Consider the following 13595-nt stretch of genomic DNA (forward strand, 5'->3'; position numbering starts at 1 on the left):
TTAGAAAAGTTTGAAAACTTCTGAAAAGGTTTGCAGATAATTAACCTGCTACATCCAGTTGAAAGTGGTTAAAAATTGGGAAACATCGGCTTCAAAATGGCGTTAGCAATGTTGACAAAAAAGACAAATCTTAGTCAATATATACTGCCACGGGTGATGTAAATAATGCAGGCACACATCCACTGAGAGCATGAGCAACTAGCACGAGCAACTACTGACCAAGTGATTCCCTTGTGTGAAACGCATTTTTATAATACGTTGACATCCATGTGGTGACTGAGAAATGAGCAGCGGGCGATGAAGGCCACATTATATTCTCAGCAAGAGTTGGCAGCCCTGCCATAGTTTTCCTTAAAGCTCATATTGTACAAACTTAAACTCGATGAGTTGTGATGCACTTCCTCAAATGATTATGAGAGCGCCACAGCAAATAGGTAGGAATTTGGGAATAAATGAATTGTCTTGAATATCCTTCTGTTTTAATAGGGATACCGCAGGGTCACATTTCTGTGCGTTTCTACTTTCCCCCATTTTTTAAGAGACACTTGGGGGGGGGGGGAGCACATGATTAGAAAGCAGAGGGAAAAAAAGTTTGTTTTGTTTTTTTGTTTTTTCATAAAAATAAATCACAGAACAAAAGAGAGAGAAAGGCCTTCAACTGTTACAAAGACACTCACAGAGATTGAGCTACATTTCATTATCTTGTCACACACCACAGATGCTTTTGCATTTCAAAATATATATATGTTTTTCGAAGATAGTTTTTCCATCTTCACTGCAGACTAGAAAACAAGCCAGAGAGAGAGAGAGAACGAGAGAGAGAGAGACACAGAGAGAGAGAGAGAGAGAGAGAGAGAGAGAGCAACGGCAATACTGTCATGTCACTTTATTCAAAAAACTAGCCTTGGATTTGGACAGCATTCTTCATGAAATGCTTCAGACGGGAACGGGACGGGATTGAAGAGCTATGCAGCGTGCTGTCGCCGACAGCTGAAGTGAGCTGACTGCATGTAGTGCATGTGAAGTAGTCCTCAAGTCCTCACCCACAGCCGGTAGCCTCACGCAAGTCTGAATTAGGCCTATGCTTTGTCGTACGGCGGCATCGCGCAACAACAATGACAGATCTACAAACTCGTAGCCTGTGTTCTTTTTTCAGTGCACGACACCAGTCTTTGTCCGCCATTTTTGGCACATGACACTGGCCGTGCGATGCAGTATGTTAAGCGTTGTGTGACAATGCCGCTCGCCGCGCTGTGGTGGAAGTTACTTAACCACTGTTACAGCTGTACTTTAACCACTTTTTCCAACTATGCCAAATCTCTTCACCAAAAACACGCTCACAATGAGTGTATAGATTGTACATTTTTGGCTGTTCCCCCCAGAATATGGACAATGGGGGTTCAAGTGGTTGTAGACTTAAAGTCCTCTGAAGTGGGTACGTCCTAACCGACTGTGATGGCCTCTCTATTAGGTTCCTTAAGACAACTACAATAGCACTATGGGGTCAGTTGGCTTACATCACAGGTGAGGAATGTCAGACAGTGTTAATTGCCTGCCTAATGTATACAGTACCTTTAAGAACCAAAGCAAAGGCCCCAAGGCGACTTCATTCATAATTATGTATTGGTTTCTAATAGAGCCCGACCGAGGCCGATATTGGCCCATCAAAGACATGGGTTTATTATGTTGTTCGATATGCGTCAATATGAAAATCATTTATTACACAGAAGATGATGCAGAAAAAGCTGCTTGGACTAATTAGAAAATGGTTCTATCTGTAGTTATTTATAGTGATTAAATTACATGAGTGTCGACCACATTTATTAATCAAATTCTCTCTCTCTCTCTCTCTCTCTCTCTCTCTCTCTCTCTCTCTCTCACTCTCTCATCTCTCTCTCTATATATATAAATGTATGTTTGTATGTATAACCCTAATATCGATCGGTCGGGCGCTTAAGTTTCTAATAAATATGTGTTTTTTCAACACTTACCTATTTTTATGTACTCTCACTTTCAGTCACTAAGCATGACAACATTTTTTTTTTATCATAGCATGTTTCATCTAAGGAAAAAAAGTCTCTTTTTGCACTAAACAACATTCAAATAAAACAGGACGAGATTTTCCTTGTGTTTTTCGTCATATTTCATCTTTGTAATATCAAATGCTCTTCTCAAACTTATCCTTTTGTACATTAAAATGGAAAACTTTTTTGTCAACGCTATTATTTGTTTAAAAACAAAATTTGTATTTATAGTATCTATATATATATATCTATATATATATGTATTAATTTATATTCATATATCCTCTTCTCTCTCTTTTTTTGATTCAGCCTCGCTGTAAATTGTGCAAATTGAGCAGTAACACAAATGGCACAGCACTGGGGAGAGTAGGCAGTTGAGAAAACAAAAAGAAAATAAGAGAGAAAATCAAAAAACATAATTAAAACAATGAGACAACAAATCCAACTTCTAATTGGGAAAATGTAAACGCCATCCGTTGGACAGCAGTGGGGAGGTGGGGGGTGGAGACGTTCACTGCTGATATCAGCAGGCGTATTTCCTTCAAATTGGTGGGACTGCTCTCTCCCGCGGAGTCCTTTTTCTCCTCAGTTTGTTGTCGAGCATCCTCCGTTTTTTTCTTCATTTTTGACGTTTAGCGGACAGCTGCCTCTGAGCGTAGCCTCGTCTGTGGTCGGCTACCGGTTGGTTTGATGTGTTACAGCTGGGAAGGAAGAGGTTTCAGATGCCACAGTATCGTGGGGTTCAGATGGCGTTTGGTCCCGGTCGTGGCTCCAGCACCTATAGCTTGGCCGAGTGAATCGTAACACGACTAGGGTCCCTCAACCAAAACAAAACACAAACACAAAAACAAGCGCGCGCCCGAGGTGAGGTCTGTGCACGCGTGTGCGTGTGTGTGTGTGTGTGCAATGAGGCAGAGGGAGGGGTGCGCTCGATTTGGTCAGGCTGGATAGGCTGGACGGGCGGTGCTGAAATCGTTGCCTGGAACGACACCCTTTCGCTGCTACCTCGCCGGGGTGCGTGCCGCTCATGCTCGCGCTAGTCCTTTCCGCTCGGTGTGTTCGTTAGGGGTCAAAGGTCATTGTTTTAAAGGTTTGACGGGGGAGGGGCGGGTCTCAAAAGGTGGTCACAGGAAGAAGTGGTGATTGGCCAGGAACGGGCGACGACGGGCTAGCTCTCAGCTAGCCAAGGACATGGTGTCGATGACTTGCTCCAGCTTGCAGCGTAGCCTCTGTCTGCGGGACTGGTCGTCCTTCTGCAACGCAGCCAGGATCTGGAGAGAGAGAGAGAGAGAGAGAGAGAGAGATGGGGAGGCATTGTAAGATGGTGTTTTGCATTAAGGACCATCCATATTTTTTGAGGGTCGCTATCCCATTCAATGCATGGCTATCCGAAATTACGTCATAGGCCTGCAGCCAAATATGGACTTTTAGTGTTTGTCGAGAGCCTAATACATTTTCCATCCAGGCCAAAGTCTAGGGATTTCAAATGTTTGTTTAGGGCAATGCCAAGGCAACACGTCATCTGGCTGATATAAATACTGCCCTCGCTACTCCCCTCACCTCACACCTGTGTTATTATTTTTTAACTGTTAGTAGTGTCCAGATTACAGTCACACAACACAAATATTGGCGCTAAAGTGACGTGATGTCTTTGCGGAAGGTTGACAACTTGTTCTGTGAATAAAGGCCTCCAGCTGTATGAATGACGCATCAGTCCATATGATGATGTACTGCATGTTTCCATACAAACTATTCGCCGGTGAGTACGGTATTTAATTTATTCATCATGGTGTATGTAGACCTTCACACAGTGGCGTCCATACTTGTTCCTTATATATTTTTATATTCATCTATTAACACTTGACGTGTTCCTGTTCAGACAGAGAGGGAGACAGAAAAGAGAACATTGTGGTAGCGCTGACAGGACAGAGTGATGAAGGAAGCGTTAGATAATGAGCAGGAAGGTAATTATACGCAGTGTGTCACTTTGTGGCATGCAACAGGAAGCCTCAACGTTGTTAGTGACTTCATTTTGGCTCTATTGTGACACTTTCTTTGTTAAACTTATGGAAGATGTGACAAATAACGACAGTTTGACAACTTGTCATGGATAGCTAGCAGAGCACACGAGTTCATGACTCATACCATTACCATTGCCTCCAAAATCATGAAACCAAAAATGCAGGCTGTCTTTTGGTCCAGTGGTCCATAAAGGACCACTTCAGCCATTATCAACCTTCATAATGTTGCTGTCGGGAGGAAATCACATAACTGCATTTTTGAGGTTTTTGATTTTGAAAATGGGCAAAGTACTCGTTTAACTACAACGAGTAGTTGTAGTTAAGTACAACGTTATTGGCATCGAAATGCAGTAACTACAGTACTACTACCTACTAGTAAGCTGCCTACAATAATTGCAGTGGAGGAAAGAAGTGGAAACACTCAACTGAAGTAAAAAAAAAAAAAAAAAAAAGAAGAGAAAAGACTTGCAAAATTGCCATTCACGTCCAGTTACTTGGGTAAATATACGCACTGCAGTTACTCTCCACCACTAGTAGGATGGTATGACGACACATGTTGCACAGTTGTTTTGGAGCCACGCCGTGGTGTGATGGAATATAAATGAAGCTGAACCCCGGAATGATGTTCCACCAATTGAAAGGCAGCAGGATGTGGGACGACGGGACACGTGGAGCTCTCAGGGGTCAGGCAGGATGCTGCATAATGGCGTGTTAATGGACACTCCGGGTGCGTAAAGGGAGAGGACACCGCTGCACCCGTGTTTTATTATGTGTTGTGTGAGGGAGGCGGGCGGGCAAGGCTGGCATCAGCGCGGTCGCACGTGTGCCTGTGGTTCGTTTCGGCGTGCGTTTATGCGAGTGCTTTTCATGCTCTCGGTCATGCTGTGTGTCTGTGTGCGTGTGTGTGTGTGTGTGTGTGTGTGTGTGTGTGTGTGTGTGTGTGTGTGTGTGTGTGTGTCATCTGGATAATAAGCTCTAATGAAGGGGAAAGGTGTGCTTCAATGGAAATACCAGCTGCAAGCAGACAACACATCTCCAGTTCATAACGATGGAGTGGATAGATGGAAGTAAAGACAAAGATAGAGGGGGGAGGGGGGGTGGGGGGGGGGTATGAGGGAGACACACCAGAAATGAGGTGGGATCGAGGGATGAGGAAAAATACAGAGAGAAGAAAGAGGGGGGGTGGAAGAAAAGGATGACAAGAGAGATAATGTTGAAAGAAATGGCTTGATTTTCAAACTGTGGACATGCTTCTCTTTGTGTGTGTGTGTGTGTGTGTGTGTGTGTGTGTGTGTGTGTGTGTGTGTGTGTGTGTGTGTGTGTGTGTGTGTGTGCGTGCGTGCGTGCGTGCGTGCGTGCGTGCGTGCGTGCGTGCGTGCGTGCGTATGTAGCGTTGAAGGCAGGGTCTAAAGAACTCGATATAACGCTCCATTTTCAATCAGACACTGAGCCGCATCAACACGCACTCATGCATGCACGCGCACACACACACACACACACACACACACACACACACACACACACACACACACACACACACACACACACACACACACACACACACACACACACACACACACACACACACACACACACACAGACCGTGTGTAGACCTTCAGCAGTGACTGCTGTACTTTCGGCGCTGGTCCTTGGCTACCGTCCGCCTATGATTCAGCAGTAATAGTTGCTCCAATGCTCCACTTTAAGAAATGAAATCCGCGACATTCACTGGAGTGTTGCATAAGCAGCAGAGTGTCATCGGCGGACCACGGCACTCTTACACAAAGTCACATTAATCCAATCTAGCGCCATTAGCCACGTAATGTGTTGAGCTCATGCCTTAATATGAGCCCTAATGGCCATAATGCCCAGCAGCCCGTATGGATGTGGACTGGTTATCTGTGTAATAGAATTAAAATGACCTCATGCTATTAGTCAAGGCAAATAAATGAGGGAGCGGCGCGGCGCGGCCGCCCCGGCAACAAATTGTGTGCGGCGGCAGGACTTGGGAATGGGAATAAAACCTGCCATGAAAGCTAGGTTTTATTCCATTTCTGTTTCAGTTGCTTATGTCACTTACAGTATGCCCCCTCCTCCTCCCCCCATAGAATATAATACTTTCACATGGCTTTTAAAAAGATGCAGTATAAAACTAAACAAAAATGAAACATTATGATTGTGTAACAATAACCTGTCATGATTTTGTTGTGTACAGAAATAGTTGACCGCGGTGATAAGAAGCGGCCTGCTCATTGAAGGAAGCATGAGCTCAGTTCGGGTCTCTCCCCAGATTGGCAGTGGAGAGTAGTGCCCAGGATTACAGCTTAGGCAGTTGGCCCCGGGTCAAAAATGGGTTACAAAATCGTGGGATAAAAATGTACGAAAGAAAGAGCTGACGGCCACTATTATCCGTGTGCTTCTGTTTTATTAGTTTAGAAAGCTTTTTTTTATCCCCCAAAGAAACGCTTGGATGCACTCGCCATGTTACAACTGCATAGTTGCTGCCTTACAGATGTCAGGCAGGGAAATAACACAGAGTGTGACTCTGTGTGAATCTAGTGGCTGAAAGTTGTCTGTTGTGCCTTTAACACTATCAGAGTTGACTCTTTTATTGCCACTCTAGGTGGCAGCAAAGTGTAGCTCCATTCCACCATTGTATAACCATCGGCTATCATTAGCATTAGCTCACGCTGTTTACCTTTCGCCAGAAACGTTTACATGTCGGGAGCGAGACAAAGTCACAAATGACATCCGAACATCGGATGAATCAGGATTACCATGGACAGCGGACAGCAGAAGCAGAGTTATGGGGCTTTGAAAATCCTGCTATTAACTGAGGTAAATGGAGGGGGTTGCAAAGATCCGGCGCATCATACGGTACCTCGTCTTTGTATTTGGTGATGTAGTTGTAGATCTCGTGCAGGGCCGACATGCTGTTGAACTGGCTGTGGTGCAAACGGGACTGTTCTGCCAGGTAGGCACTCATGTCCTGGTCGCTGATGGCTGGCATTCGAGAGATGTCGGAGTAGTATCTGACAGAGAAGGACAGAGATAATGACAATAGCAACCAAATTCACTGAAGCAGCAACAACAGCAGCAACAACAACAAGAACAGCAGCAACAGCAGCAGCAGCAGCAGCAGCAGTAACAACAATGACAACAACAACAAAATACATTATCAACAGCAATGTAAAGAAAAATAAATATCATGCAACCAACGACATCAGCAGAAACAATGGCAGCAGCAGCAGAACAGCAACAACAACAACAACAACAATTACATACATGCTCAACAGCAAAAACTGCAACAAACAATAACAGCAGCAACACCAGCAACAACAAACAACATACTACATGCAGCAAAAAACTAATAGTGTCTATAGTCTAAAGACTTTGAGAGACATTCACCAAAGAGGTGTTTAAGAGCATGGGTTCAGAGAGAAAAGTGTGTGTTTCCGGTTCCGTGTTATGCCTTATTGTTGTTGATATTATGACCGAGTGTCTGTAACATTATAATGTGGAAGTATCAGTAAACTACCTCGACGCACCTAAGGTCTCCTGTCTCGCTGTTTCCTACTCCACATTGGTGACCCCTACTGTGAATACGAACAACTATGTCGGACAACAAGGACAACAACAACGCCGCCGCTGACGGCAAGTACGAGGCACTAAAGAGTAAAGACATTCCTGCTGAAACTTAATGAACTGTCGGAACTAGAGAAAGCGGACCGTCTGCTGTCTCTCAATGGCCTTGGCGACGTTAATGGAGAGAATGTTGGCTGTGCTGGTATCAGCTGATCTATCGTTCCTTTTTACGCACTTTTTCCTGCGCCAGCTCCCAGTGCCTGTGTGCACAGCACCAGTCAGTTCCCCCCTCTCCTCCACCATGGACTATCGCGCCCTGGCTGCAGAGGCAGCCAGTGTTTTCCTTGCCAGCCGACAGCAGTTTGTCCATGCCCTGCTGCCCCACCAGAGCACCTCGACCCCACTTCCACCCCTGGAGGATTATGCTGTCACCACGGCTGCGGGCTCTGTTATTACCATGCCAAGTTTGGGGCTAAGGCCAAGCAGCCGGCAGTAGCAACTGAAGCATTGGCAGCAACAACAAAAACTATAATCAACAACAGCAGTAGCAGCAAGAAACAACACCAACAACAACAACATCAACAAAAAACAACAACAAATGACATACAACATATAACAATAAACATGAACTGTCACCCATGTGACATGGTACTGTATGTTAAACTGCGGGACACACGTTTGTGCCAGCAGGTCTAGGCGTTTCGTTTGGTGTACTGTACTTGCATGGTGCTCGTTTGAGCCTTTAATTTAATTTAGACCATTTACCTGGTCTCCAATCAGTACTTTATTTTAATTTAGACCATTTAGCTGGTCTCCAATCAGTACTTTATTTTAATTTAGAGACCATTTAGCTGGTCTCCAATCAGTACTTTCACAGATGAGTTCCTAAATGTAGTATGAAGTTATGTCTCGTGTTGTGATTGATGTAGTGTAGAAGAGATGGGTCACAGCATTGGGAAACGGTCGCAATGTTTTGAAAACACAGTTCCGCTATTGTTGAAATTCTTGCTCTACATTTGCGTCGATCTTTGAACCACGAGCTATCGCTTTGATTGGTACAGATTTGTGAATGTTTTGAAAACAGACATGAAAAAGAATTTCTGAATTGGAGGGGATAAACATGATCCCATGGTGCATGGCACCGGGTCCTCTCACAGAAGCTCTTTCTGTGATCACTACCAATTAAGCATGATCAGTTCCCGATCGGTCGTTCTGAAACTAAAAGGCACTTTATCTTATCTCTCCATCTGCTGTATTTGTAGTTGGTGTTATCTCTATTATATAGTTGCAAACCAGAACTAATTTTGAGGGACACAGCGTCACTTTAGGTGTCAACCTGGGTACCCAGCTGATGGCTGTTCAGATGGTCATGATGAGCAAGTGCCTTGCTCAAGGGCACGTCAACATGGGAAGATGGGAGGCAAACCGGTGACCTTCTGATTACCAGACCCACAAAGCTACGGCCACCATATTAAGTATTTTAATACAAGACTTGGTCTCCCTTTCTCTTCCATTAAAGACGTTTAGACTCTGGTCATAGGACTCTGGTCATAGAACAAATGCTGGATAACAAGTAGCACTGCCCGAGGCTCATGAGCCCAATATCTCCCCGTCTAAGGGAGTAAACCTTCTTGGAATCTTGGAAGACGGTTGGTCTCTCTCACACAGGAGACTGGGGTTTGAATCCCGGTTAATGAAATGAAATGAAATGAAATGAAATGATTACTATATTTACCCAGGGTATCTGGGCTAAGCTCAAGAACTTGTTTCCAGCCAGGCCCTGCTCATAGAACATTTCATCGTAGTGGTTCAATGCCTTGTTCAAGGGCACTTCAGCGGTGGTAATTTTAACGTGTCGGACCGCTGATTCGAACTGGCGACCTTCCGGTATCAAGACCGCTCCGCAATCCGTTCAGCCACCGCTGCCACGTACAAACTTACAGATTGCAGCTTTAACTCAAGTCTGGCTCGAAGGGAAAGCTCAATGTATAATCTGCTGCACGGCGGTGTCATTTGACGATAATAATTGATGTTCAACGTCACATGACAGAACTATTGATACCTTTTTAGATTGATCAAATAATCTTGAAGCATGTTTTAGATGTTTTTCTCAATGAATGACTGTGGATATTTGTAACGTTTGACTCAATCCATTAGTCTGATTACCACCGGTCTAATGTATGCACCCTACATAGGTGTCACGCACACATAATATTATGCACCCTACATAGGTGTCACGCACACATAATATTATGCACCCTACATAGGTGTCACGCACACATAATATTATGCACCCTACATAGGTGTCACGCACACATAATATTATGCACCCTACATAGGTGTCACGCACAAATAATAACTACAATAATAACTACCGGTCTAATTTATGCACCCTACATAGGTGTCACGCACAAATAATAACTACTGATTACCACCGGTCTAATTTAGGCACCCTACAAAATACTATATATTACCTCTCCACCCAGTTCTTGTAGTTGGGGATGTCTTTCGCGTACAGCAGCTTGTTGGAGGGCGAGTCCTTGCCCAGCTTGTGTTCTGACGTGGAACAGGAGTCCATGAAGGTCTGCGCCACCACGGACAGACAGGCGTCCGTGATGCTGTTCTTATGGATGTCAAACACAAACTGAGGGTTCTTTATCACATTCACCCAGAACCTCAACGGAAGACTGGACAGAGGACAGTGTGTGTGTGTGTGTGTGTGTGGGGGGGGGGGTGTGAAAAAGAGAGAGAGGGAGATTGAGGGGAGAGAAAAAAACATTTGTAACTTTGAACTTTGCTTGGTTGCTCAACTTTTGTTTGCAACATATCAGGTCTTTGTCTCTACAATTCTACAACACAATGGTACATGCACCTAAGCTTAGCTCATGCACATAATGCTCCTAATTCAATAGAACAGAACAATAAAGAACAACATCTCTCCGTGAGTGTCCGTCCGTCTGTCTGTCTCACCAGTTGCTCTTCCACGTGTGTCTGACGTCGTAGTCGTGGATGGAGTGTTTATCCGCCTGCTCGTCCAGGAAGTCAAACATGTACTTGATGGCGAGGGGCAGAGCGCTGCCCCGGTGGGCCGTGCTGAAGATGGTCTCAAACAGGTCGTCCACAAACTTCTGTAACGTACCCTGGAGAGAGAGAGAGAGAGAGAGAGAGAGAGAGAGAGAGAGAGAGATATGTTTTTAGAAGTTAATTTATTTTACTTGAACAGAATGAAATATCTTAACTGATTTCCTGTGTGTGTGTGTGTGTGTGTGTGTGTGTGTGTGTGTGTGTGTGTGTGTGTGTGTGTGTGTGTGTGTGTGTGTGTGTGTGTGTGTGGCTGCTGTTCCAGACATGGACGGCACTTGTTATACATTTTAATTTTTATGATTATATCGCACATGAACATTGGACAGAGTTTGCTATTCCAGCGTATGCAAGCTACAATAATGTTATACTATATGATATTGTCCTAAATTGCAAATTATTGTCATTACAAATGCACACAGAGGCTGAAATGTGTCATTATGTTATCTGGTAATGTGCAGCCTAATCCAAGGTCTGTCACAAACACAAACTGTTTACTAACTTTTTAAATAGATTTGTATTTCCTGAGACTCCAGACAGTCCTATTCATTTGGATGAGTAGGTCATCTTTCACACCGAACGCTGCACGTAGGGGAGGTGATTTATGCAAAGAAAACATTTCAGCCAACAGATGTTTTATCTAAGTCTCCAAGATAAAACCTAAGTATTTAAGTTCCTAAGCAATATGAATTGCTTGTGTTCAAAGCTGAGTTACAATAATTGATCATTTGTGATGTTATATGTTAATTGGTCAGTCACACACTGAAAAGTCTCCAAAAGTCTCCACATTGTCTTCTGCATTTTGGAAGGTTATAAAGTCAACTTCTTCACACACGCAAGTATATTACCCAAACTATAGCATTTTATATCATCAGGTCTGTTGTTTGAAAGGGAAAGGATCAGCTAGCCATGCAGTATCAAATAAATACTTAACAGCAAATCAAACCCAAAGAGGAAAATACAGAACTATTAATTTGAGCCTTATGCTGTGGGCCTTGTGGTGTCTGAGATGAGGTGGTCGTTTGAGGTGGTCGTTTGATTCCCCGGGCCGGGTCACACTAAAGACTACTGTATACAAATGGGACCCAATGCCTCCCTGCTTGGCACTTCATCAAGGGTTGGATTGGAGGGAAGTACCTGTGATGTGATATACTAACGTCATGTCCACAGGGGGTGTACTTTAAGTTGTACATGAAGCCGCCTCACGCTACAGAAACAGAGATAGGCTCCTGCCCTATGGACCACATGGCTCGGCAAGGCTTACTACTATTCCTTTAAGTAGAGCACATATTATTTAAAGAGCAATATGATAAATAAATCACCATAAGCAGGGTTATGTAGCATGTCGTACTGCATGGTTGTACAGTTTCATAGTCATAACCCTAGCAGTGTTAATGTGATGCTCTGCCCGTGCAACCACACGCAACCTCAGCCTTTTGGATTTGAATAGGCCCTTTCCTCCAATCACAGACCTCCATGTAATCACATCAAATACAGGCAAATTAATTTCCCTAGAAACATGATTCCTTTCCCTCCCCTAAACCGCCTCCATCTGGTACAATCTATTAGGGGGAATGTTTAGGGATGCGGGCTGCAGTCAGCCATTGTTAATCTGGAACGAGGAACATTATCCTGTCTCACTCGCCCGTCAAAATGCTGAGATCTGCATTGTATGGGGGGGGGGGGGGGGGGAGAGAGAGAGGGGGGGGGGGGGAGAGAGAGAGGGGGGGGGGGGAGAGAGAGAGGGGGGGGGGAGAGAGAGAGAGAGAGAGAGAGAGGGGGGGGGGGGGAGAGGGAGAGAGAGAGAGAGAGAGAGAGAGAGAGGGGGAGAGAGAGAGAGAGAGAGAGAGAGAAAGAAAGAGAGAGAGAGAGAGAGAGAGAGAGAGAGAGAGAACGAAAGAGAGAGAGAGAGAGAGGGGGGGGGGGGAGAGGGAGAGGGAGAAGCTGATAGATTCCATTTGCCGAGCTGCATTTTTCTCATGCATGACCACACACACCATCCCTCAACAAATTACCTGTCTCCTGTCACTTCCATCTCTCTCTCTCTCTCTCTCTCTCTCTCTCTCTCTCTCTCTCTCTCTCTCTCTGTTTATTTCTCTGCATGCATGCCGTGTGTACTGTATACTTTATGTCTGTGGATTTTGTGGCCAGTGTAAATTGACTACATCGTCCTTTCATTACAATTAGGAGTAGCAGTGAGGAAGAGGAGATGAGGGAAGGTGGCAGGCCTTTTCCTTCAGAGTCAATAGAGCGTCGCAGTCCCGCCCCCTCGAGAGACCCGGAAAATAAACCCCCGTTCATTTTCCTCATAGACTTTTCAGAAAGTATTTATTTAAAGACGTTTATGCCGCGGACAATGCCGCGGTCATGATTTGTCACGACTCGAGTTGGCTTCGTACGACGCTTAAAAGGTCTTTAAATAAATACTTTTTGAAATGTCTATGGGAAAAATGCATTGGGATTAATTTCCTGGGCCTGGCGTCGTCATGAAAGGGGGCGGGACTGCGACGCTCTATAGGGGCCTGACAGTATATTGTATTGCGTGCGTGCGTGCGTGCGTGCGTGCGTGCGTGCGTGCGTGCGTGCGTGCGTGCGTGCGTGCGAGTCATCTTAATTTAACAGGAGTTAAGTTAAGGTTTTCCTAATCAAGGATGACCAACAACAACGAGATGGAGATAGGATATTAAGTAGGTCGGAGAGGCTTAATTGTTGGTATCAGCCAAGAACGTGGGAGTCTACAGTAGATCCGTTCCAATGTGCTAGACCCTGGCAGATGGAGCACCACACCTACCTTATATATTCCACAGAAGCACACACACGCACGCACGTGCACACACACAGTCACACACACACACGTGCATGTGTGCATGGTTGTGCATGCAAA

General features: G+C 44.8%; 1 protein-coding gene across 1 annotated transcript in view; it reads right to left on the reverse strand.

Moving 5' to 3' along the window:
• Positions 1–2291: 2291 nt before the first annotated feature.
• The window catches only part of LOC306917440 (plexin-A1-like), a 240816-nt gene continuing 229512 nt past the window's right edge, over positions 2292–13595 (reverse strand). The window contains exons 25-28 of the mRNA XM_079495664.1: positions 10601–10770; positions 10105–10317; positions 6927–7077; positions 2292–3295 (exon numbers count right to left, since the gene is read on the reverse strand). Of these exons, the coding sequence (XP_079351790.1) occupies positions 3200–3295; positions 6927–7077; positions 10105–10317; positions 10601–10770 (630 nt within the window). The 3' untranslated portion in view covers positions 2292–3199. The remainder of the gene's footprint in view (positions 3296–6926; positions 7078–10104; positions 10318–10600; positions 10771–13595) is intronic.

Source organism: Electrona antarctica (genome assembly GCF_951216825.1).
Source record: "Electrona antarctica genome assembly, chromosome: 2".
Classification (NCBI taxonomy): Eukaryota; Metazoa; Chordata; class Actinopteri; order Myctophiformes; family Myctophidae; genus Electrona; species Electrona antarctica.